Raw genomic sequence first — 24,832 nt, 5'->3', positions numbered from 1 at the left:
ATTACGTTATGTTACACAGGTCAAGGAATTCTGCAGATAGAGTTAAGGCTAACTAATCAGTTGACCTTAAAACAGAGAAATTAGCCCGGTGAATCCACCTAATTTAGGATTCACTCATTTTAAAGTGAGCCCTTTAAAAGCAGGGAGTTTCTCCAGTGAGTAAAGGGCAAGTCACAGATACTCAAAGCCTGGGAGGTTTCGAAGGATTCAACATGCTGTTGCCAGCTTGGAGATGAAGTGGGTCATGTGGAAAGGACCTAGGAAAAGCTTCCGGGAGTGGAGAGCGAGCTCCAGCAGCCAGCCTGCAAGGAAACAGGGACCTCCCTCCTCCAACTGCAAGGAACTGCATTCTACCAACAACGTAAGTGAACTTGCAAATGGGTTCCCTCCCAAATCCCCCACAAGAGAACACAACCCAGCCAGCAGCCTGCCTGTAGCCTTGGGACACCCTGAGCAGAGAAGCCAGCCGTGCCATACTGGACTTCCTGACTTCCAGAACTACGAACTCATAAGCGCTTGTTAGTTCAAGCCACTAAATTTATGGTGATTTGTTCCACAGCCCTAGAAAACCAACACACCCCCTTGTTTCTAACCGTCCAACAAAACTTCCTTGGCAGACTTGCCAGGTCTCAGCATTTAATCCTTGTAAGAGTCTTTTATTATCACCATTTCACAGGTGAAGAAACTGAGGCTCAGAAAGGCAAAATACTTTTCCTAAGGTTACCAAGCTAGTAAGTAACAGGAGGCAGATAGTCTGAACGCAGAATCCACACTCTGTCACTTCTCATTGCCCTTAGAGTAGGTTCAAATACCCAAGCGAGGTATTAAAGACCCTTCCAGATCCAGCTGCTGCTCACTCATCTGACCTCATTCTTCCACACTCCTCTCACTTTAGCTCCCTGTAGCTTGAGTAACTGCCATGCTCTCGATTTCTTGACTTTCCACACTACAGCTCCTTCTGCCTGGGATGCTGCCTGCCTCTTCCTTCTGTTTTTCCTTTGGCTGACCCAAATGGGGCTTTTGGCCTTGCGTAAGATGCCACCTCCTCCAGGAAGTCTTCCTTGCCTTTCCTAGGCTCAGTGGATACTACTGCATTCTCCCAGCAACTCATACCTCCCTTATCACAGCACAGGAGACCCTGTGTTGGACACGTTGACTCAGCTGGGGTCTTCGCTAGATTGTGAGCTCCTTGCTGGCCAAGACGGTGATATGTTCAGCTCCAAATGCCTAGCATTGTATTTGGAGCCAGTGCTTACTCAGTGAGTATTTACTGAGTGAATGAGTGAAGAAAAGTGCTTTATTCCGGGGGCAATGGCAGCCATTCAAGGTCTTGAAGTAAGGGAGTGACCTTACCAGACCTGTGCTTACATGGGCAGAGGGCAAGTCTTGCACACAAAAGAAGATCCTCACCAATATGTGAGGATGAAAAAAAAGTTCATTTATGCCGTGGTCTTGGATTTCTGGGGCTGTGAAACTTGTTTCTTTTCTGGACCACATATGAATACTGGATATGGCAGAAACTGTCACGGTCCTGACTAGGAGTGTTCTCCTATGAAGGTGGAAGGCGGAAAAGAGCTTGTCACTGGGGCTTAGGCCCCGAAATCCTGCTAGAATTAGGTGCCTCTGGCCAAGAAGGCTGTGCGAAGCCAAGGCTATATAGGGAGCCACCGACATTGACCCTGCGGGGAACGTGGAGCGGCCTCTGAAGATCCCACTCAACTCGTAGACCTCTCCATCTCTACACTAGCTCACGGAGCACAGGGCTATCTACTTCTCCTTAAATACGTAAATATTGCTTCCTGATGAGGAGGGCTGGAGACCTTTCGCGTTAGAGGCGGCGCTTACAGCTCCCAGCTGGAGGTCACGCGCTGCGGTGGGAGAGGCTCAGTGCTTCTTGGTTTTCTCGTCTGCGCAAAAGGCACTGCCCGGACAGCGCGGCTTTGAAGGACCGAGGGGCCCCGGGAAAGGCGAGAAAGTCAAGGTGCGTACAGCTAGCTCTACACGCAAAGGAGGGAAGCCAGTGGGCAGAGGGAGACGCATTGCTGATTTCCCCCGCCCTCAAGCACGGGCTCCAGCCCTTGAGTAGAAGGGTCTCCGAGTCCGCCGTCGTGCGGACGCGAAACAGGGCGGCGCGTCCACTGAAGGGACCAAGATCCCCGCCGCCGGCAGCGGGAGAGGGGGGTTGCACTGAGCACTCGCGGCGCGGCGAGGCTGCGAGGGGCGGGTCTGGGCGCTGCCCCTCCCGCGCTCCGGCCTGGGTTCTGGGCGCTGGGGGCGGGCAGGGGAGGAGCCACGTGGGGAGGAGCAAAACCTGGAGGCCCCGGGAATCTTGGGCAGAGCCAGAGCCGCAAGAGCCGGATCCCGGGCGCACAGCCCAGGGAGAAAAGCCCGCCGTCCGGGCCGAGCGCCGCCACGGAGTCCGTGCGCAACCGGCGAGAAGGGCCTGTGCCGACGGGTCGAGGCTCCTAGGCTCCTAAACCGTCGCAGAGCTGCTTGGCTGCCCGTCCCCCCCTTTCCCCTCTGCCGCCCCGCCGGGGCCCAGACCACCTGCGTCCCGGTTGCGCCATGGATCCTTCGGAGAAGAAGATATCGGTGTGGATCTGCCAGGAGGAGAAGCTGGTGTCTGGCCTCTCTCGCCGCACCACCTGCTCCGACGTGGTGCGGGTGCTGTTGGAGGACGGCTGCCGGCGGCCGCGGAGGCAGCGGCGGGGCCGGCGGCGGGGGGCGGCCAGCGACTCGCCAGGCCGGGAGGAGCTGCGGGAACTCCTGGACGAAGACGACGAGGACGACGATGAGGCGCTGCCGCAAGGCATGCTGTGCGGGCCCCCGCAGTGCTATTGCATCGTGGAGAAGTGGCGAGGCTTTGAGCGTATCCTGCCCAACAAGACGCGCATCTTGCGTCTCTGGGCAGCCTGGGGCGACGAGCAAGAGAACGTGCGCTTCGTGCTGGTGCGCAGCGAGGCGTCGCTACCCAACGCGGGCCCCCGCAGCGCCGAGGCGCGCGTAGTGCTCAGTCGTGAGCGCCCCTGCTCGGCCCGGGGGATCCCGGCGCGGCCCAGCCTGGCCATGACCCAGGAGAAACAGCGGCGCGTGGTGCGCAAGGCCTTCCGCAAGCTGGCCAAGCTCAACCGGCGGCGCCAGCAGCAGCCGTCGTCACCCTGTTCGTCCACGTCGTCGTCCACCGCCTCATCCTGTTCGTCTTCGCCGCGGGCCGCCGAGAGCGCTTCCGTGGAGCGCATGGAGACGCTGGTGCATTTGGTGCTCTCCCAGGACCACACCATCCGCCAGCAGGTGCAGCGGCTCCGGGAACTGGATCGTGAGATCGATCGCTATGAGGCCAAGGTGCACCTGGACCGCATGCGGCGACATGGAGTCAACTACGTGCAAGACACTTACTTGGTGGGCGCAGGCATCGAGGTGGACGGGCCCAGCCCGGGAGAGGAGCCAGAGGCGGCCGCGGCTCCCCTGGACGGCGAGGCGCAGGCGGCCGCGCTGGAGGAGCTGGCCCGGCGGTGCGACGACCTGCTGCGCCTGCAGGAGCAGCGAGCCCAGCAGGAGGAGTTGCTCGAGCGCCTCTCGGCCGAGATTCAGGAGGAGCTGAACCAAAGGTGGATGCGGAGGCGCCAGGAGGAGCTCGCGGCGCGGGAGGAGCCCCTGGAGCTTGACGGCGGCCACGACTGCGAGCTGCTGCTGGAGCAGGAGCGGGTCAGGACGCAGCTCAGCACCAGCCTCTACATCGGGCTCCGGCTCAACACGGACCTGGAGGCTGTCAAGTCGGATTTGGATTACAGCCAGCAGCAGTGGGACACCAAGGAGCGCGAGCTGCAGGGACTTCTCCAGACTTTGCACACGTTGGAGCTGACGGTAGCGCCCGACGGGACTCTCGGCTCTGGCGATCCCTCCCGGGAATCCCGGCCTCAGGGCCGCGCCGAGGTGTGGGTGGATCAGGCCCGCGGGCTGGCCAAGAGCTGTCCCGGCAACGACGAGGACTCGGATACCGGGCTGAGCTCTATGCACAGCCAGGACTCGGACTCGGTGCCAGTGTGCGAATCTCTTGTGTAAGGGGAGCAGGGTGGGAAAGGGGGACGACCCTCCCCACTTCCTCGCAGAAAGCACTGGCATGGCCCTCTCAGGGACTTGAAACCAGGTTGGGGGTGGGCCGGGGACCCCTGCCAGGGAGCAGCGCTCCCACTGTGCCGGGGAGGTGGGGGGAGGACTGGGGACGCCTGTCCTGCGTTCCTCTGGTTCCCCAGAGAATAGTGAGGGGTGCGGGGGGAAAAGGGAGGCCAGGTCTCCGTTCCAAGCTCTTTCAGGGGAAGGAGGGAGGAAGGTGGTGAGAACCTCCCCTACTGGAAAACAAAAGCCCCAGGGAAACTGACGTGGTCCGAACCCATTTTCAAAAAAAGAAAAAGGAAAAAAAGTATTATGAAGATTTCAGCAATCTTCTGTATGGGAAGGACTGATGGCAGCTAGAACTTCAGTTTGTGGTGCAAAGTGCTTTTAAAAGAAACTCTTGGATGAAAAGGAAATTCCTTGAATGTTAATTGTGACTGTGAACGTGTTAAAACTAGCCAAAGAGGAGCACTGGTGTTGGTCTCAGCCTTACTTAAATGTCTGATAAAACCCACAGGCACCCAAATCCTGGCTCTTTACATTTCTGCAGATTGGGGAATTGCCCATCTGCTAAACTGCTCATCTTACTTTCTTTCAGAGGCTGAGCTGTATGGCCGTCTAATGCTGCATTTCCTCCCTGCAAATACAGTGTGTGTTCAGATAGAATCCCTTCCCTAAAATAACCTCTTATTATTACAAAAGCCAAACATAACGCTTTTGAGAGAAGCCTGGCAGACACAATCCCTGGTTACAGTTTAATCGAGGCTCCTTGGGATTTGCTGCTGCAAAGGGACCTGCACTGTCCTTTCTTGCCACTCCTGCTGTCCCTTCATGTACGGAATCACTGTTACTCCAAGAAAGAAAAAGGGGGGGGGGAGTTGCAGAATTCAAGCGAAGTGCAACTGAAGTTGCTATTTAATGAGCACTCTGGTTGAAACTGAGACTTGAAAGCAAAGATCTTTGTTAGTGTTAGGCTTCTGAACCAAGCTATATGATTAAAACCAACCATGACCTCAAGGTATTTTACCCCAACCCAAGTCCAACTTCAGTAGCTTTGGTCAAAGATTCAGTAGTTACTTGTCCAAGCCTAAGTGGAGAGTGCAAACATCAAGGTTTACCAGATAAGGCTCCTGAAAGAAAACATAAAATAGAACAGTCTAATAGTACACCTTGGGTGAGCAATTTGATTAACCGGGGCACGCAGCAGTAGATATAATGCACAGGAAAGTGGGCTTAGGGACGACTTGAAATACTCTTGCCTGGTTCATACCTTTGCACATGCCCGGAGATACAAGTGCGACTCCTCTCTCTTGCTAGGTGGTGACCGAGCCCCTGTGGGGACGCAGTGTAATTGTTCCAGTTATTTCAACAGAAGTGATCAGTTGTAGCTGGCTGTTGCCCCGTGGAAGGAGCCTGCTGGCCTCGTTCCCTCTGGAGCTCCGTACTTCTGAGGAATGTGGGATCTAATCTCTCCTGAGGAGGTCCTAACAATGGGGTGTGTGTGTGGGGCCAGCCTGCTCCAGAAGCCCGGTATCCGCCTAAGATGGAAGGGCAGGCTCCGGTTTCAACACCACAAGTGAAGATAACTTAAAAGGTCTTGCTTTATCGAGAAGTTTCTTTTCCTTGGAGGGCTTCTCTGTCTACTTGTTGCCAGCGGGGACCTGCCCACCTCACCCCCTTAAACCATTTAAACCGTCTCCTTTTTGGAGACAGACCTCCCCTCCCCACATTATTGCAACACACGTGGATATTTCAGATTTTCAAGTAAAATGAGAATGAAATGGCCGTTTTCTTAATTGATGTTTTCAAAAAGACATTAGCTGGCATAATTATGGTTTTTTAGTCTCGTTGGATGCAGAAAATGTCTATGCGTTTGGTCTTGAGCATGATTAAAATGAGAAGGGGACCGAAAGAAAGCCACTGTCCCTAGACGATCATTTGATTTGGTAAACACAAGGCCTAATGATAGCTTCCCTTTTGAGGCGGAGGTAAAATCCTCATTAGAGTGTGACAAACGCTACTTGTCTGAATGGTTTATGCTGGCAATGGGCTGACCTGGTGGTTTTAAAATTATCGTGCTTTTTTTCCCCCCAGTCCCCCAGAGTGGTAGGGAGGTGGTTCTTAGATGTTTATTAACTCAAAAGGGAGCACAGAAGTTGGCAGAACAGGACTGCCTGGCAGAAAAGGGCTGTTTTCTTATTCACTATTATTATTTTAAACTCTGACAGGCCGCTGACATCAGCAAATATGCCCGAAGCCTGTAAAGCAAATTAAGCCACATCACAGGGAGAAGGCCTGTGGGATTCTCTAGTGCCCTCCTTCTAGAACCTTCCTGTCCTGTCCACCTGAAGATACTTCTCCAGTCAACTCTTCAGGCAGTGCGGAGGCTCTGTTTGTAGCAGAGGGCAGCCCAGTCTGCCCATTTCACCTTTCATCCAAATCAATTATGCCCCAGAAGGCAGTCTCTATGTGGGTAGGAGAAGGGAGGGGAGGGCGGGTGCCAAAATAGAAAAGAGACAATAGCTCCTTTTACTAAGAGCTTTCGCAAGTCTGAGAGAGGTGAAGTATGGACGTAAAAAGGACCAACACGGCACCTGTGCCTAGAAAGTGCCTCATAGGTGCTAGATGCTGAAAAAAAGTTATTTCACTTAAAAAATAATCATCCTGGTACTAAGAATGAGAATGACCACATTGAGGTGAAAGCATCAGCACGAAGGATGTCAGAGCCCCTGGGGGAACTGCCCCCTGTTCTGGTGTCTGAGCAGAACGGAGATCCTGGGGATGAACCAGCCAACTCGTGGAGGACGGGACGAGGCCCCATCTTTGCCGGGAATGGATAGCCTGTATCTTGGCTTTGATCTTAAGTAGCCCCTTCTCAGTCATCTCCCAAACCAGAGCGATTTCATCTGGTATCTCTGTGTTCACTTATAAAACGTGAGGACGATGATTGGCTAATTAGAGAAGTTACATACTGTGGTCCTTGGGACGAACCTGAGAATAGCAGAAGTAAAAAAGAAAAGAAAGAAAAGTCCCTCAAAATCCCATCACCAAAAGCTTATCACTGACAAAATTTGGTATATTTTCCTTCCTGACCTTTTGAATTATGAAGATTGCGTATTTTGCTTCTTATTTTAAGAAAATAATTGAAATGAGGTTGTATGGATGCTTTTAGGCTCAGGTTCTGACCACGTAAAGGCTCCATCCCTCTGTTGGATGTTCCATTGTGCGTATAACTATTCTCACGTCAGTAGGTTGTTCCTGATAGAGATATATATATATATATATATATATATATATTTTTTTTTTTTTTTTTTTTACTATTATAGCACAACACTGTGATAGGCTGCTTTGGGCATGTGTCCCTTTTCCCCAGTAAAACAGAAAGAGACTTCCCAGGTCAAAGAAGACAAACATTTAAGGACTTGATACTTAATTGCCAAATTGCGTTTGGAAAGATTTGTTCTAATAACAACATCTAATAACAACATGGGTGATGGGGCCTATTTCCCCACACCTTGGCTTTCATGAGATAGTACATTTTGTTAAGAAAACATTTTAACTAGAATTAATTATTTTTTAGTACTTTGGGGCTCCAGGAATGCAGGGCTGGCAACCGCTGGCTTAAAATACCCTTACAACAGAAATGTGGATCGTCTGACCAGAAGTGTGAAGAGGATATGATGCTTTCTCTCCTTCCTGTTTTCCTTGTCTTCCCTGAGCACCTGCTTTGTAATAGCGATCTTGTCTCATATCAGAGCTGCCCAACAATCAGTCTGGGCAGGAGGGCCAAAAACTCCCCATGAGCAAGAGTAGGAGAATTAACATGTAAGAGAAACAGATTTACAGAAAGCAAATATTCATTAACTTTTTTTCATCTTGAGTCCATGAGAAAAGGTTATTCTTAGGAGGTGATGTTTTAACATGTACTTGATTTTGTGCTTCTCCCTACCCACTCCTATTAAAAATTATACCAAAATAAAATAAATACATCAGCCCACTATTAACAGCCTCTAAAGAACAGTTTTGCTTTTTTTCTGGGGATTTCTTTCTACCTATGACATGACACCTGAGCTTATCTTTAAATTCTTGGAAAGGGAAAATTTGGCCATGAAAATTTGTAAAATTTCCCATGTGGAAATGTTTGGGAAATGGATTGTCCTACACAGAAAGAAAGGAGGACGAGGAAAAACTCTTTTTGCTGAGTACCTTCCAAATGCCAGATCCTTGTGCTGAGTATCGTCCCATGAATTTCCTCTGCATTTGTTTTGTGAGAGAGAACTCTCTAACCTCCAGTTTTTACAGACAAAGACACTAAGACCCTCTAGCTGGTAAGTAGCAGAAGCAGGACTTAAACCCTCGCCTGACTAGAAGACCTGTGCCTATTTTGCTCTGTACACCGGGCAGGTCATACCCATGAAGGGTTCGGCGTGTCAGGAGAAGAGATTCCTCACACGTGCTAGAGTGTTGGCCCCAGAAGGCCTCAGAGTTGATCAAGTCTTGTCCAAGTATTTCCACCAGGATGGTGGAGTGACTTTCTCAAAATCATGGGGCCAGTAAACATCTACTAGATGGGGATTTAGGAAAAGATAAAGGAGGAGAAATTCCTCTGTAAATATCTGGGCATCTTTCTGTCAGAGGTGAAGTCCTTGCCAGTGGAAAAGAAATTCTCCCCCCAAATGAACACCCTATGTATTGGCATGGAATTTTTGACTGAATGCCCTAAGGGCACGGGTGACTAGTCAGAAATGGGGACTCCTCAGCCATCGGGGCAGTGTGCTGTTCGCAATCACATCTGGAAGGTGGTACCATGGCTGTGCTGAAACTGTCCTCCCCCACCCAGTCCCCCTGGGCATTTTTAACCACACCTCATTTCTGGTTGAGCCTCTGGACACCTGAGGACTAGGGTGGGGGTGTCAAGGGAGAGAATGTTGGGCGTTCTGAGGACTCCCGTCCTGTGGACTTAGGCATGCACACTTGATTTGGGGCCTCTGTGGCCACACTCACTCCGCCTGAACACGTGGATGGCTTTGAAGGACCACTGCCCCAGCCTCTGCCCCTCTCCCCCATTCCCTTAACAATTTTTTTCTGTCCCAGACCCCTCCAGGATTCCCCATAGCTTTCAGGATGAAATCCACCTTTCTTAGAATTTATCGGGTTGTTGCTTCTCTGGCTCAAGACCCTCCCCTGCCGTCAAACCACAGAAGCAAACGGATCCTGTCTCTTCCTCAGGTCACACCACCACCCTCTGGTTGTGCAAAGCCCTTTTCCTCTTCAACTTCATGATTCCCTTCGACCCCAGTTCCACCCCCATTTTGCTTCTTCCTCCCACCAGCAACTGTTATTCTAATGTATTTAATCCATGACCTTCCAAACCACCTTACGTATTCAGGGCTGTCCTGTTGCACACCTCCAGGGGGCGCTATTCACGTCGTGGTCTGCAATCATGTTCCAGAGGGCACCATCCCCATGGGAAACTGTGTAAATGGTAACCCTGAAGTTGAGCAGTGTGCTAGTACAATACCTTTGCTCATGTGTGTATATGTAACTTCGAAAGTAGAATGAAGGGTGCCTGGGTGGCTCAGTTGGTTAAGCATCTGCCTTCAGCTCAGGTCATGATCCCAGCATCCTGGAATCAAGCCCTGCATCGGGCTCCTTGATCAGTGGGAAGTCTGCTTCTCCCTCTGTGCCGCCCCCACCCTGCTCATGCACACACACTGTCTCTCAAACAAAATCTTTTAAAGAAAAGTACAATGAAATGATTGTGTGCTTATATCTAATATACATGACCTTTATTGGACCATAAAGCTCACTAGATTTATTTTTTTTTTCACAACACGATGTCTATGGAGCATGCTGCACTCTAATACATAAATCTGGTTCATTATTTTCTGATCTGCATGGTATTCCATTACTAACGTCTACATTTCTTTGCAAAGGAAACCTAAGTTGTTACCAAGTCCTTACTTTCTCAAACAGTGTTACAATGAACACAAGCAGACCTCAGGGGCCCTGTGTGAGACTTTGAGGTTTAAAACCCAGAATTTTGGGATGCCTGGGTGGTTCAGTTGGTTAAGCAGCTGCCTTTGGCTCAGGTCATGATCCCAGGGTCCTGGGATCAAGTCCCACATCGGGCTCCTTGCTCAGCAGGGAGCCTGCTTCTCCCTCTGCCTCTGCCTGCCTCTCTGTCTGCCTGTGCTCACTCTCTCTGACAAATACATAAATAAAATCTTTAAAAAAATAAAAAATGAAACCCGGAATTTTGAGCTCTCCTAATGGCTGTGCCAAGTTAGGCTCTTCCTGGCCGTGAAGGTTCCACATTTTCCCCACAGTCTCTCCAGTACTTGATATTAGCCAGCTTTTTACTTTTACAAATTTGCTTTAATTTGCATTTCTTTGAATTCTAGTGAAATTAAATTTCATATGCTTATTATCCTTTGGGTTCTCCTTCTGTTTATTGCCTGTTGTTATCTACCATTTTTCCTTAGGGTCTCCCTTTTCTGGGAGGAATTTGCAGAAATTCCTACATGTTCTGAACATTAATACCTTGTTAACTATAAAGCAGGTATAAATATCTTATTCTAATTTGACTCTATCTTGACTGTGTCTATGGTAGCTATTGTTGAAAATGTCTAATTAGGGGCGCCTGGGTGGCTCAGTGGGTTAAAGCCTCTGCCTTCGGCTTAGGTCATGATCCCAGGGTCCTGGGATTGAGCCCCGCATCGGGCTCTCTGCTCGGCAGGGAGCCTGCTTCCTCCTCTCTCTCTGCCTACTTACAAGTCTGTCTGTCAAGTAAATTAAATCTTTAAAAAAAAAAAAAAAGAAAATGTCTAATTTTGTAGCACTCCCACATCCCCCTATGGTTTGTGGTTTAAGGTACTTTTTTTTCCTAAGAGAATTAGTTTTCAAATTTTTTAAAGATTTTATGTATTTATTTGACAGAGAGAGAGCACAAGCAGGGGGAGTAGCAGGCAGAGGGAGAGGGAGGACCAGGCTTCCCACTGAGCAAGGAGCCCAATGTGGGGCTCAATCCCAGGACCCTGAGATCATGACCCGAGGCGAAGTCAGATGCTTAACTAACTGAGCCACCCAAGCGCCCCTGGTTTTCAGTTCTTATTTAAGAAGTAAAGTCACAGAGATAGGCTTCTATATTTTCTTCTATTAGCCTTATAATTTTTCTTTCTTTCTTTCTCTCTTACTTTTTCCTCCCCTCCCTTCCTCCTCCTCTCATTTCTTCATCATCGATTAACTGGAGTACTTCTCTACACTCTTCCCTTTATCAAGTGTCACTTCAAAGGGCAGTTTAAATCCTGATAGTCCTGAAATATAGAATAAAAGCAACATTCTTAACCAGTGTTCAAAATAATGTGGTTGATCACTAGCACTCTCCAAGGTGACTAGTGGGTTTTATTCTTTGTTCATCTTTTGGCGGATCATAATGAAATTTAAAATATTTTATGTGTCTCAAACCATTGTAAATATTGTCCCATCTTTGGCCAGGGGGAACTTCTTCAGGTTGGCCTCTGGATCCCTTTCCTAGATATTTTTCATAGTCTTCAAGAGCTTCCTTTGCTCTCGTGTGTCAAGATGTTCCAGGCTCGTACTTTACCTTAACTGTCCCAGACCTGAAATCAGCCATCACTACAGAGTCTTGATTTTTTTCAATGGCAAGCGATATTTAGAAACCACAGTCTGGGTACTAAGGATGTTCAATCACTGGGTTGGTGATTGCTTTTAGGCTTTTCTAGTAGAAGTAAAAGAGTAAATACGTTTTGTTTCCTTTTAATGTTTTTTACATTACATTATATGGTAAAATATAGACAACGTGAAATTTATCATTTAACACTTGTTAAATATACAATTCATTGGCATGAATTATATTCACAGTGTTGTACAGACATCACTGCTATCTGTTTCCAGAACTTTTTGATCATCCCAAACAGAAACTCTGTATCTATTCAAGAATAACTCCCTATTCTCTCTTCCCTCGAGCTCGTGGCAACTTCTGTTATCTTCTTTGGAAAATTGTCTTTCCAAGCCCTTTGCCCAATTGGATTGAATTTTTTGTTGTTCTTGTTCTTGTTGTTGAGTTGTTAGAGTTCTTTATGTATTCTATTAATCCCTTATCAGATACATGATTTGCAAATTTTTTTTTCATTCCACTGTTTGCCTTTGTTCATAGTGTCTATGATGCACAAAAGTTTTTTGTTCCTGAACTCCAGCCTATCTATTTTTTTCTTTAGTTGCCTGTGCTTTTGGTGTCGTATCTGAAAAATCCTTACAAATCCAAGGTCGTGAAGCTTTTCTTCTGTGTTTTCTTTGAAGAGTTTTAGAGTTTAAACTCTTATATTTAATCTTTGACAATTTTTTGCCAGTATTCTTGTTGTTTTTATTGATGAGTGACTTTTTGGAGGTCATTGGTCCTTACCCTGCAGTTCCCACTATGTCACTCATCAGGATTCCCCCCCCTTTCTTCTTTTATTGGATGGATAGAATTTTCTTTGGCTGCTTTGAGAATTGTACATTTAATTTAGTTTTTCTGTTTCTCCATACTTACTAGGAGCCATACTTATGCTTCTTTTTCCTGAGCAAGACAAGAGCCTTAACACACTACTCTCACTTCTCTGGTCTCTCTTCCTTTTCATTTTGGTGTCATCTACAATTTCAGTTATAGAAAATCTCATTTAGCTAATAATAACCCTTCTCAACATATTTTGTTGGGATTGTATTAAATGGGCATACTTTTTTTTTAGTAGAATTGACATCTTTATGATGTTGAGTCATTCTACCCAAGAATAAGGTAGTAATAAAGTACAGCAAATCACCCCTAAGTTCATGTGGCTTAAGATAATAATTTATTCTTTCTCATGCTTCTGTGAGTCAGATGGGGGTTAGTTGATCCAGGCTAGATTCAGCCAAACTTGGCTCCAGTCTGTGGGTTGGGCTTATGCCTGCTTCATGTCATTCTCCTTGGACAAGAGGCATAGAACTTTCCCAGGTGTCCCTTGGAGTTGTTACAGAGGCATTAGCCTAGACTTTTTCTGTTTTACATATTCTTCTGTGAGTCTTGACTCTCTCAGTCTGGGTCAGTACCTAACTATTAAGTGTCTACTACGTACCAGGCCTAGGATTTAGGCCTTCAAAAGCAGGGATCAGTAAAGCAGGTAGTGTTAAGTCACTGAAAATACTCTCTATGATGCTAATATTGGGATTTTAAATTGATGAAGCCCTTTGGATTCATACTTTGCAGGCAGTGATTCCACTCTTAGATATCTACAGAATATTTGCACAAGTGGGCAAGGATGTAAGTTCATGATGTTAATTACAGCAACATTTGTAATAGTGAAAAATTAGAAACCATCCTAAATAGGAAACTGATTATACCACATTATAATCATATTATTGATAATAAACAGTTACTAAAATAATGTGAGTGTGCATCACTGACATGATAAGATATCTAAAATATTGTTCAAGAAGCAAATCAGTGGAAGTAGTATAAGCTCCTTACTTATTTTTATTATGTAAAAATTACACATTTCCTAGCTTTGTCCACTGAAAAGTTCTGGAATCAATTACCACCTAGTAGCACTGAGCACCTACTAGCACCTACATCATGGTATCTAAATACCATTTTCTATTAAGAAGATAAGGGCTCCTTGAAGTAGTCACTGAGTCTAAATCCACAGCAAGAAATAGATAAGATGGGCTTGCCAACTCTTGTGTAGCAGAAAGTAAGGAACTGTAAAGACTTAGTTGTTTTATCTAAATTCAGGGGCAATCTGGAGGCGCTCCAATGGCTAAAGAGAAAATATGAGTTTCAATGAGAATGACAACTGCAATGGATTGAATAATATAGAAATCTAGGGGTTCACCATGATACTGCAAAAAAAGAAATTAACCCCTTTATTGCCTTTAGAAATTGCTATGATGCCAAGTTGTCATTCTGGAAACCGGGAATAGAGAGAACATTTATTCTTGTTTGTACACACCATGTTTCTAAGTCATCAAATCAATCGAGTAGGAGAACTTGTTCTTTACAGAAGAATTTTAACTGATGGATGCAGAAGGAATGATTGCCTGTATGTACCCAAGCCCTAATAAATGAATGCATCTAGATAGTGGTCATTGATAGGTACTAAAATGAGCAGGTGTCAGTTAATGGGAACCTGTATTGGATGATGAGCTGGTGACACTGACATCCATGGAACATTCAGTTACAATGTGCTTCCCCGTCTGATAAAATAGAAAGCACTCAGCCCCACCTATCAAATATTCCAAATCATGACATCTGAATCTAATCAGAGTCTAGTTCTATTGAGGAGGTTACAGGAAACAGGGAGAACAGAACGTGGAATGATATTCTGAGTGTGTAATCAGCCAAATCCAGATTGTGGGAAATTCTACAGGACAAAAGCCCATGTTTAAATAGCCTAAAAGAGGGAGTAGAGATATAATTATTGTAACTTTTACGAATTAAAGGGAACTGAGACCTATCAACTAGTTATGGACTTTATTTGGATGTTAATTCAAATAAACCAAAGGTTAAAAAAAATTTAATGACAATCAAGGAAAATATAAAACAGGCAATTAGTAAGAGATTATTGTTTTGAGATAATGACATAATGGTTATGTTTTTAAGAGGTTTTATGTGTTAGAAATACATAACAGAATACTATGGTGAAATAATATGATGTCTGGGAATTGCTAGGATATTCCAGAAAACAAACAAAAAAAACCTTTTGATGTGGAGAAGAGTTAAATAACACAAAATTAACAAATTGTGGGATGTTTGTTGAAGCTTGGTGATAGGTACATGGAATTAATTATGCTGCTCTCTGTATTTACGTATTGGTTTGAAGATTTCCATAATAAAAAGTACCAAAAGGGGCACCAGGGTGGCTCAGTCAGTTTGAGCATCAGACTCTTGATTTAGGCTTGGGTCATGATCTCATGGTCATGAGATGGAGCCCCAAGTTGGGCTCTGCCCTCAGTGGGGAGCCTGCTTGAGAGTCTCTCTCTCCCTCTGCTTCTCCCCAGCTTATGTTCTCATTCTCTCTCAAAATAAATAAATAAAATCTTTTTTTTTTTAAGTAAAAAAGGAAAAATCGGATTGTAGAGCAATATGTATGGTATGGTTTATGTGTTTTTCTTTTAATAAAGCAAACAGAACAAAAGACAGTGTTATACTGTGGTTGTATTTGGGAAAAGGGACCAAGCAGTGATGTGGAAAACTTTTTTTTTTTTAAATATAAACTTGTGGATCATTTGAATTTGAAATAAGGACATATAACTCAAGTTACTCTAAAAAAAAAAAAAAGAATGAGGGGCATGTGGGTGGGTCAGGTGAAGCGTCAGATTCTTGGTTTCAGCTCAGGTCATGATCTTAGGGTCGTGAATTCGAGCCCCATGGCAGGCTACACACTCAGTGGGGAGTCGCTTCTCTTCCTCTCCCTCTCCTTCTGCCATTCACATTGCTCACACTGTCTCTCTCTCTCTAACAATAAATGAATAAAATAAGATCCTTTAAAAAAAAAACAACAATGAATAAGATGTCATAATTAAGGTGTGAGCAAAGCACTGTGGGGGGATTGTTTACTGTGTCCTGGTTGAACATGGCTGCTGAAAACCGGACCTAGAAATGTGCAAGCAAAGAGTGCATTTGAGTAAGCGGAGTAAGCTCAGTGTGAGCCCCAGCCAACCAAAGGCCCATGCCTTGAGGGGTTAGCAAGGTGATCCACAGTCTCTGGAAAAGATGGTCTTCTCATCTCATTGTGTGGCAGCAAAGCAGGCTTTCCAGTTGCATGACCCCATGATTAGTTGCTTAAAGGAAAGTATTTAATCTGATCATAGTTTGAATTAGCCTTTTAATGCCTGAATAGAAATACTTAGTTACGAAGATGTTGTCGGTTAAGTCTCCATTTTCGAACCACTCAAGAAACTTCCATGTCAGTGAGTTTCTTGAGTTGGTCCAAATCCAGGGGGAAGTGGTAGCTGGGGGCATAAAGGGCTGGCATTAGCACATTGGGTTGAAATTGTGGGCTCCCGGGGGGCTGTGAAGTTTTTACAGGAGGTCCACAAATTCGCATGATGGGCACAGTCTGTGGGTACCTTTCACATGAAGGTACTGCTGATTTGGGATTTTTTGTAAATACCATTGTAATGCATGCAGTCAAAGTCTTAAACCCTTACCAAACTTAGAGGAGTTTTAGGATTTTTTACATCAACTGCTGTTACATGTTGTTACATCTAAGCTTTTTAATATTAGAAGGGATTCTTATATGGAAAAGGAATAGGGACCACTGGTCTGGAGTCATGAATTATTCTTGAGCTGATCTTCAGGGCTGGAAGTTTGGATATTCTTTCCATCTGCTGCTTTTCAGAAAGCTAACATTTCAGACCTTTGTCTGCCATGCCTTCCACTGAGACATCCGAAGCTGCTGTGGCTCCCTTCTCCTTGCTCCCAGGGTACCTTATTACACAACTCTGTCATGGTTCTTATAACACTGACCATGTTGGGTATTTTACTTGTGTCTCCCCCATTGTCATGCTAGGAAAGGAGGAGTTGGGAGAGGTGAGAACAGAAACTCATTTATTCAACACGCTTATGGGCCTCCACTGGCTTAGGAACTAGAGGCAGAGAGATGAACAAGATACATCCTAGGCTGTCACAGAGCTCACCGAGTAAGAAGTGTGGTGTTGAAGGCTAGACAAGCAAATAGATACCACAATAGTGTGTGGGAAAGTGTTATGGCTTCCGTGGGAGAAGAAGGTATCTAACCCAGATTGTGGGAGCCACAGATACTGGGAGAAGTTGAAGCCTAAGATGTGATTTGAAGGGCTGGTTGGAGGTGGCCAAGTTGAAGTGGGGGAGGAAAGGACCAGTAAGTGCAACATGCAGAGGAAGAGAAAACAAGCTCAGAATTGAGAGGTAGAAAGTGGGGAGCTTTGTGGCCGTCACGTGGGCCTTGTGTGCCATGATGAAGACTTCAGACTTAATCTTGAGGCAAATGGGAAGACACTGGAAGTTTAAAGGCAGAAACCTGACCAAGCAGATTTGCCTACCTGAATCATGAGTTGGGCTAGTGTGCGGATGGTGGCTTGGTGTGTGCAAAACTGAAAGTGGGCAGAGGTGTCAGGGGACTAATTCCTTGTGCAGGTAACATCCAGGTAGACGCCCAAGTGAGGGCTGTCGTTACTGGGATGGAGACATAACAGACTCACAGGGCACCGAGGAGGTGGAATGGATTGCCTTCGTGCTTGGTTAAATGCACAAAGGGAGGACTTAGGAGGACTCAGATGATGACCAGGTTTCTGGCCTGAGAAATTGATGGCTATTCACTGAGATAGGGAATATGGGAGGACAGGGAGGCTTGGGGAAACATGGTGCAGGATATTAACTCTATTTGGGTCATGTTTTATCTATTTCAGCTTTTCTAAGTGATGCCAGGACCACCAAGGAAATGAAGGTCTCAAGCCACAGAAGAATGTGTCAATCTTCCTGCCTTTGGTGAGTGGTACTCAATTTTGAATATACATACCAAGCCTAAAATCTCTGCCTGAAATTGTACATGATCACACATTCTCTGGAACAGCAACAATGAAGACAAACTTTTGTGCTTTGAAAAAATGAGCCCATTTCATTTTCTGAAGGCAAAAACATGTCATTTAGAAACAGTGCTGCCAAGTAGAGTAGATAATCAATTTGGCTAATATCAGCTTTAGGGAAGGACCTAAAAAGAATGCAATCACTGAGCAAAGCTCTATAATTTGGTGGAAATTTTAAGATTTGGACCCACAGGTTCAAATCCAGGCTTTTCCTCTGACTAATTCTGTGACTCACTAACTCTATGGTTTTGGTCAAATTATTTAGCCAGAGAGGTTAAGGAATAATAATAAGCACTTCACAGGGTTGTTGTTCAAGTGATCCAGGAATTTTAAATATTTACAGGGAAGGGCAGAGGGAGAGAGAACCTCAGGCTGACTCCCTGCTGAGCATGGAGCCTGATGTGGGGCTCCATCTCATAACCCTGAGATCAGGACCTGAGCCAAGTCAAGAATTGGTTGCTCAACCAGCTGAACCACCCATGCGCCCCAGTGACCTGTGAATTTTAATATTGTAAACATATTATTTTGGGCTGGACAGTGTCAAGCACCTTGTCCCATTTGTTCCTTTTGTAGTCACACATTCGTGCACTCCATTCATACAGTCAGAAACACCTCCTACAAGTACATACTATGTGCCAGCACTATGGCAGACCCAGAGGATAAGAAATTTATTAAGACATGGTCCCTTGTAGTCCAGCGAGGATGAGAAATTAAAACCAAAAGCAGGGAACACAGCGATCAGGCAGGTTAACAGTTTGAAAGAAAAATGAGGAGAAACTGAATTAGTGACGGGGAAAAAAGCAGAGATCTGACACACTTAGAAGCTCGACTCACTAGGGGAAGGGAGGGAAAAATAATATAAAACAAAATCAGAGAGGAAGACAAACCATAAGAGACTCTTAACTGTAGGAAATAAACTGAGGGTTGCTGGAGGGGAGATGTGTGAGGGGATGGGGTAACTGGGTGATGGGTATTGAGGACACGTGATGTGATGAGTATTGGGTGTTTTATGGAACTGATGAATAACTGAACTCTACCTCTAAAACTAATAATATGCTATGTTAATTAATTGAATTTAAATAAAATAAAATTTGGGAAAAAAGGGGAAAAAAGAAGCTCAACTCACTCACATGTGGTGATTTCATTGGTAGAGGATGAGGGAGTAAGAGTAACCTAAAATGACTCCCAGGTTTCCAGCTTGGGCAAATGGAAGGATAAGGGTGGGTGATTTCCTCGGATGGTGTGAAATGGATCTTGACAAGAGGTGGGAACAGGAAGTGGTAAACTCAGTATCACTCAGTTGAGTTGAGGTGCCTGTGGGGGTCATCTGATGGGGGGAAACGGAAGCCAAAGACAGGGATTAGATGCTTAAGGAAGAGTGCAGAGTGGGAATATAAGGGGACTGAAGACAGAGCTCTGGACAAGACCAATATTGAAATAGTAGACAGAGGAAGAGAAATTCACAAAGATTAAGAAATAACACAGAATTGAGAAAAGAAAGTAACCTTGTGGAGACCATGTTTGGCACAAGTGAGTTTCAAGACAAGTGTGGCCACGTGGACCCATGTGATTTGGCATTTTGTAAATATAACCTTGGAGAGAGAAGCAGCAGTGGATTGGTGGGAGATGAAGTCACATTTTGTGGCTTGAGGTATGAGTGGGAAATGGAAAGTGGGGACAGTAAGGGATGAGAATTCATTTGAGAAGTCTTATATGATGAGAATAGAGGTGTAATTGTAGTCTAAGGAAGGAAGAATGGAAGGTGAGGAGGAGAGTGGCCCAAGATGTGATTGGAGAAGTAGGCAGGAGCTGGAACATGCGCAGTCCAGAAAGCCACAGGAAGGAGTTTGGATTCTTATTAGCAATGACTTGGGAATCAATGCCTTGGGAAGAAATGCCTTGGGAGTATTAAGCAGGAGAATGGTGTGATTAGATTCCTCTAGCTGCTCAAAGGATGTCAAAGGAAGGGAAAAACCAGCCTTTGATTTTCTCAAGGTGGAGAAGGTCCATGATGTGGATCTGAGAGTAGATGGCTAAAGAGAATGGCCCAAGGCCAAGGTCATCAAAGTTGGGAGGCCAAAGGTGTTGGGAGATATGCCTGTGTGGATGTTGATATATCCATAACAGGGTCAGGAGTTGGGTTAGTGAGAAGAAAGGTCTTGGGGTGAAGGAACAGAGAAAGGTAAATCAATGGAAGCAATACTGTGATTATAGGGAAGGCTTGCATTGGAGCAGTGATTGGGGAAGAGAGGGGTGAGTGACATCGTGACTCTGATCATGTCCCTTCCCTGCTCAGAATTCTTCCAAAGTTCCCTTTTACCCACTGGAGAAAGTGCAAACATCTTAGCCCTGCCCTACACAAGGCACCTCCTCTCCTACTTCCTCCCTCCCCTGGGACTCATTGAACTGCTTGAGTTTTGCTGTTCACACCTGTCTCCCTTTGCAGACACTGTTCCTTTCATCCCACATGTCTATCCCTTCTTCCCACCCTTGCAAGAACCTCTGTTTACCCTTTTTGACTTAATCAAATGTCATACTTCTACACACCTTTTCTCAAATGCCCTAGCCATTCAGGGAGCTGACATTTATTGAAGATCTACCACGTGCCAGGCTCTGAGCAAGGCATATTCATTAGGTCTGCCCTCTGTGCTGCTCCATCCAAGCTTTCCAGGTCTGCCAGCAGACTAGAGATCGGCGCAGTGTTAGTGTTTCCAGACTTGGCTCAAGAATCACTGAACCTGAGAACCAGGCTCCATTGGAATTTCATCAACAGGAAGGGCCGGGCAGGTTTCTTCTTATTCCCTTACCTTAAACCCAACCTCAGCAGATTCTATAGCTATAAACAGCAAAGAGTACTTAATACGTGAGGTGCGTTGGTCTGTGAAGCACTGTTCCTGGTTCATTAGGAAGTTATGGTCAGGTTTTACTGCAATACGTGCTTCCTATTTTGATTTCTGGGTACTTGGGTACACAGCCCTGTCTGCAGCTAGACCAAGGTCATCTGCTTTGCTCGAGGCAAAATGGAAATAACTGAGGGTCTCTGTTGGTGGGGGAGGCATTCCTCTTGTGGCAGAAATTACATGTTGGGGGACATAAGCACTCAGTCGGAGGACAGTATTTAGTCAAAAAATATTTCTTGACATGAGCACTGTGCCCAGTTCTGAGCTGGACACTGCAGAACAAAGATAAACTTGGACCCAACCCAAGCATCAGGGCTGTTGTTCCTCTCCCGGCAGCAGTGTTCTTCCCCTTGATCTCCTCCTGGCCTGGGCACTCGTACTCATTTTTGGCTTTTACTTCCTTTTTCTGGAAAGTCTTTGATAGACCCCAGTAGATATGGTGAGTTGTCTATCCAAAACCATTTCTCCTTCTTCCTTATGAATCAACTCTTGTATTCTGGAAAGCATCGTACACAACTGATGGATTGCATTTTCCGGGCTCCCTTACATTTAGGGGTGGCTATTAAAATGTAAGAGGAACCGGTTGGGTGAGGTTTCTGACAAATTGCCTTAAAAGAGGTGACTTAGCTGATAGTTAGGGTTAGCCCTTCTATTTGCCCTCCCTCTTGCTTGCCAGCTTCATTTCTGGGCCTCAGATGTGATGGATGGAGCTCACACGGCCATTTTGAATGATGAGGGAATCCTGAAGATAGAAGACATGTTAAAAATGACAGAAAAGGACAAGGGAGGCTGGCAACTATCCTAAAAGCGCTGGACTGCCTACCTCTGTATTTCTTCATTTCAGAGAAACCAGCCAACCTCGTATTAAGCCATCCTTATTTATTTTGCCTGTTCTGTGCAATTGAACCTCATCCTAACCAACACAACCCCAGACTGCTTTATCCCCTTATCCTGATTGATTTTCCTTGTTAGCATTTACTACTACCCGACATTCTTACTTGTCTTTGTCTCCCATTAGAATGTAAGCTCCATGAGAATGTCTCAGGGTCTAGAACAGTGCCGGGCACACAGTGTATCCTCATTAGAAAGCTGTAGCACTGTTATTGTTGTTCTACATGCCCTTCTGTCTTCATACTCATTGCATTGGTAGCCATTCTCTTAATATCTGTCTTCTCCACCAGACTCTACCTCCATGTAGACGGAAGATACATCTATTTGCGGTCTGTTGTACCACCAGCATCTAACTTAATGCCAGCATATCAGTGATCAATAAAAATGCAACAAGCAGAGACAATTTCCCTTTGCTAGAATCCTAGTGTGGGGTAATCGGGGAAGCCAGGCTGGTTTGCCAGGGCTGGTTCCAGTGAGCGAAGCAGTCCGCACAGGGTGGGAGCAAGAACTGGACGGTGTCTCCCAGAGAGCTGGAGGCAATGAAGACGGTCTCTTGGAAAGATCCTGGGTTGGCAGTTGGCCAAGGTTCTGGAAAGAGCTGGAGTGGAAACCATGACAGGTGCTCAATGAGATCTTTCCTCGTACCCAGCTCCTCATCTGAAGGGAAGTTGCTAAATGCTTGGAATTCCTGATCTTGTTGGATTAGTTGTTGAAAATATTGAAGGCATGCATTTATGGGGGCCATGTACTGGAACTGACATAGTTTAAACACAGGAGAGGAGATTGGGAGAAATAGCAGGAAGTAAGCCTCAAGGGTCACAGAGCTTTGGTGGAAGACTTCAGACTGCCTGAGGGTCGAAAATTCAAGTTTCTGGATGGAGCACAATTTCCCATTATTATGAGGTGAATTATGTCCCCTCCAAAAATATAGGTTGAAGTCCCAACCCCTAGTACCTCAGAATGTAACCTTATTTGAAAATACAGTCTTTGCAGAAGTGATGAAGTTAAAATGAGATCGTTAGGCTGGGCACTAACCCACCCTGTAAAAAGGTGTTCCTATAAGAAGGAGAAAGTTGGATGGAGACAGGCGTATGCAGAAGGGAGATGCTGTGAGGACCGTGGAGGCTGGCCATGTGATCGGAGCAATGCATCCACAAGCCATAGAACATCAGGGAGTGCCAGTGGACACCAGAGCTGGTGTCCCTCTGACGGGTCTAGGGGAGGGTCATTCCTTCCTCTTCCAGCTCTGTGATCCTCGTGGCTTACTTCCTGCTGTTTCTCCCTATCTCCTCTCCTGTGTTTAAACTATGTCAGTTCCAGTGCACGGTCCCCATAACTGCATGCCTTCAATATTTTCAACAACTAATCCAACAAAAACTACCATCTCAAAGTTCTGGAGGCCAGATGTCTGAAATCATGGTGTAGTTTTTGTTGTTTTAAGCCACGCAGTTGGTCCAGCTTTGTTATGGCAGCCCTCAGGGACTTGTGGATCTGTGAAAGAGGGAGACCCAGCTGACACCTGGCTGTAGAAATTAGTTGAATGGCATTGAATTGTGATACTTCCTTTTTGGTGGGGTGATAGGTGACACACTGTGTCTCAGGGGCTGTGGCAGCATAAAGGAAATGGGCCTAATCCTGTCCGAGGATGTCAGGGATGGCTTCACAGAGTGGTACCGTAGAGTAGCGTCTTACTGGATGAGTAGCTGTTCATTCAGTAGGTAAAGAGAGAGGGAGTTTCAGGCTATAGGACAGACTGGACAAAAACATGGGAGGAACTGGGTCATGGGTGTGTTCAGAAAATGACTACTGATTTTATATGCAGAGTGAAGGTTGCCTGCAAGGGAATAATAGAGAAAATACTGCAGGGCCAGGTAAGGAAAGGTCGATATTTCTAGATAAAGAGCTTGGATGGGACACCTGGGCAGCTGAGTTGGTTAAGTGATGGACTCTTGATTTCCGCTCACATCATGATCCCAAGGTCCTGAGATTGAGCCCCATGTCCAGCTCCTTGCTCAGTGGGGGGTCTGCTAGAGATTCTTTCCCCATCCCTCTCCCTCCCCACACCCTTTCCCCCCACCCCTCACCCCCGCCGCTTCTGCTCTCTCTCTCTCTCTCTCTCAAATAAATAAATAAAAGCTTTAAAAAAGAAAGAGCTTGGATATGTCCTTTAGACAATTCAGAGTCACTGAAGGACTTTAGGCAGCAGAATGATATTATTTCATCTCTGTTCTAGAAGACTAACCTCATGACAAAGAGGAGGATGAGTTGGAAGGATCAATGATGGTCAGGAGACTTGCTGCAGCGGTTGAGGGTGATAATCCTAATAGTTTACTATTCAATTAGCATTTTGTTATCTACACTTATACCCACTTTCAAAGCTTTGCTACTGCTTCCCCAAAGCCTGAGGAATAGGCGTTAATGATAATTATCCAGGTTTTGTGTTGGGGAGACCAAGAAACTTACAGTCTAGACAGGGACATAAACCTCTCAGTGGGGGACAGAAAGGGGAATGGTCCACTCCCTTCTGGCACAGACTGTCTCTATCAGACTGGGCAACTCTGTTCCCTAGCTGGGTGACCTTGGATGAGTGATTTAACTCTGATCTCAGGCTTTTGATCCATAAAATGAGGATTAAGATAATAATTGCCCTCTGGTTGTTGCAAAGATTAGATGAGTATATAAAGAGGCCAGAAAAGTGCCTGTTGTAAAGCCTGTGCTATAGGACTGCTATTACTAGAATTGTTTTGAGAGGTGTGATGGTTAATTTTATGTGTCAACTTGACTGGAACGCAAGCTGCCCAGGTATTTGGCTGAATGTTATTTCTGGGTGTGTCTGTGAGGAGGATATTTCCAGGTGAAATTAGCATTCAGTTGATGCACTCAGTAAAGCAGACTGCCCTTCCCAGTGTGGGTGGGCATCATTCAGTCTTTTGAGTGCCTGAATAAAACAACAAGTTGGAGGAAGAAAGAATTCATCCCTTCCTGCATGATTGCTTAACCTGGGACATCTCTCTCATTCTGTCCTCGTTGTTCCTTATTCTCAGGCTTTCAGACTCAGAGTGAGTCACACTAGTTGGCTTTTTAAATCCCCAGCAAGCAGACAGCAGACTGTGGGACCTCTCAGCCTCCATATAATGTGAGCCAGTTCCTTCAATAAATCTCTTCCCAAATAGATCTCCTATTGGTTCTATTTTTCTGGATAATGCTTACTAATTTAGGAGGATATTTACAGAGGGCTACAGAAGAGGAGAATGTTAGCAGAGGGATTTGGAAAAGCAGAGGAGAAGACACCTAAAAGCTGTATGTGAATAGGATGGGCGGCA

The 24,832-nt window shown here is 45.8% G+C and overlaps 1 protein-coding gene across 1 annotated transcript; it reads left to right on the top strand.

The window, feature by feature from the left end:
• Positions 1–2,565: 2,565 nt before the first annotated feature.
• RASSF10 (Ras association domain family member 10) lies at positions 2,566–4,392 on the top strand (the record flags this gene model as incomplete). The annotated part of the gene is made up of 1 exon (XM_080817605.1): positions 2,566–4,392. The coding sequence occupies one exon, from the start codon at positions 2,566–2,568 to the stop codon at positions 4,060–4,062; it is 1,497 nt and encodes a 498-aa protein (XP_080673731.1). The 3' UTR covers positions 4,063–4,392.
• Positions 4,393–24,832: the final 20,440 nt, after the last annotated feature.

The sequence above is a fragment of the Martes martes genome (assembly GCF_963455335.1).
Source record: "Martes martes genome assembly, chromosome: 10".
Taxonomy (NCBI): Eukaryota; Metazoa; Chordata; class Mammalia; order Carnivora; family Mustelidae; genus Martes; species Martes martes.
Note: the sequence above shows the minus strand (reverse complement) of the source record. Positions and strands in the feature narration are given on the sequence as shown.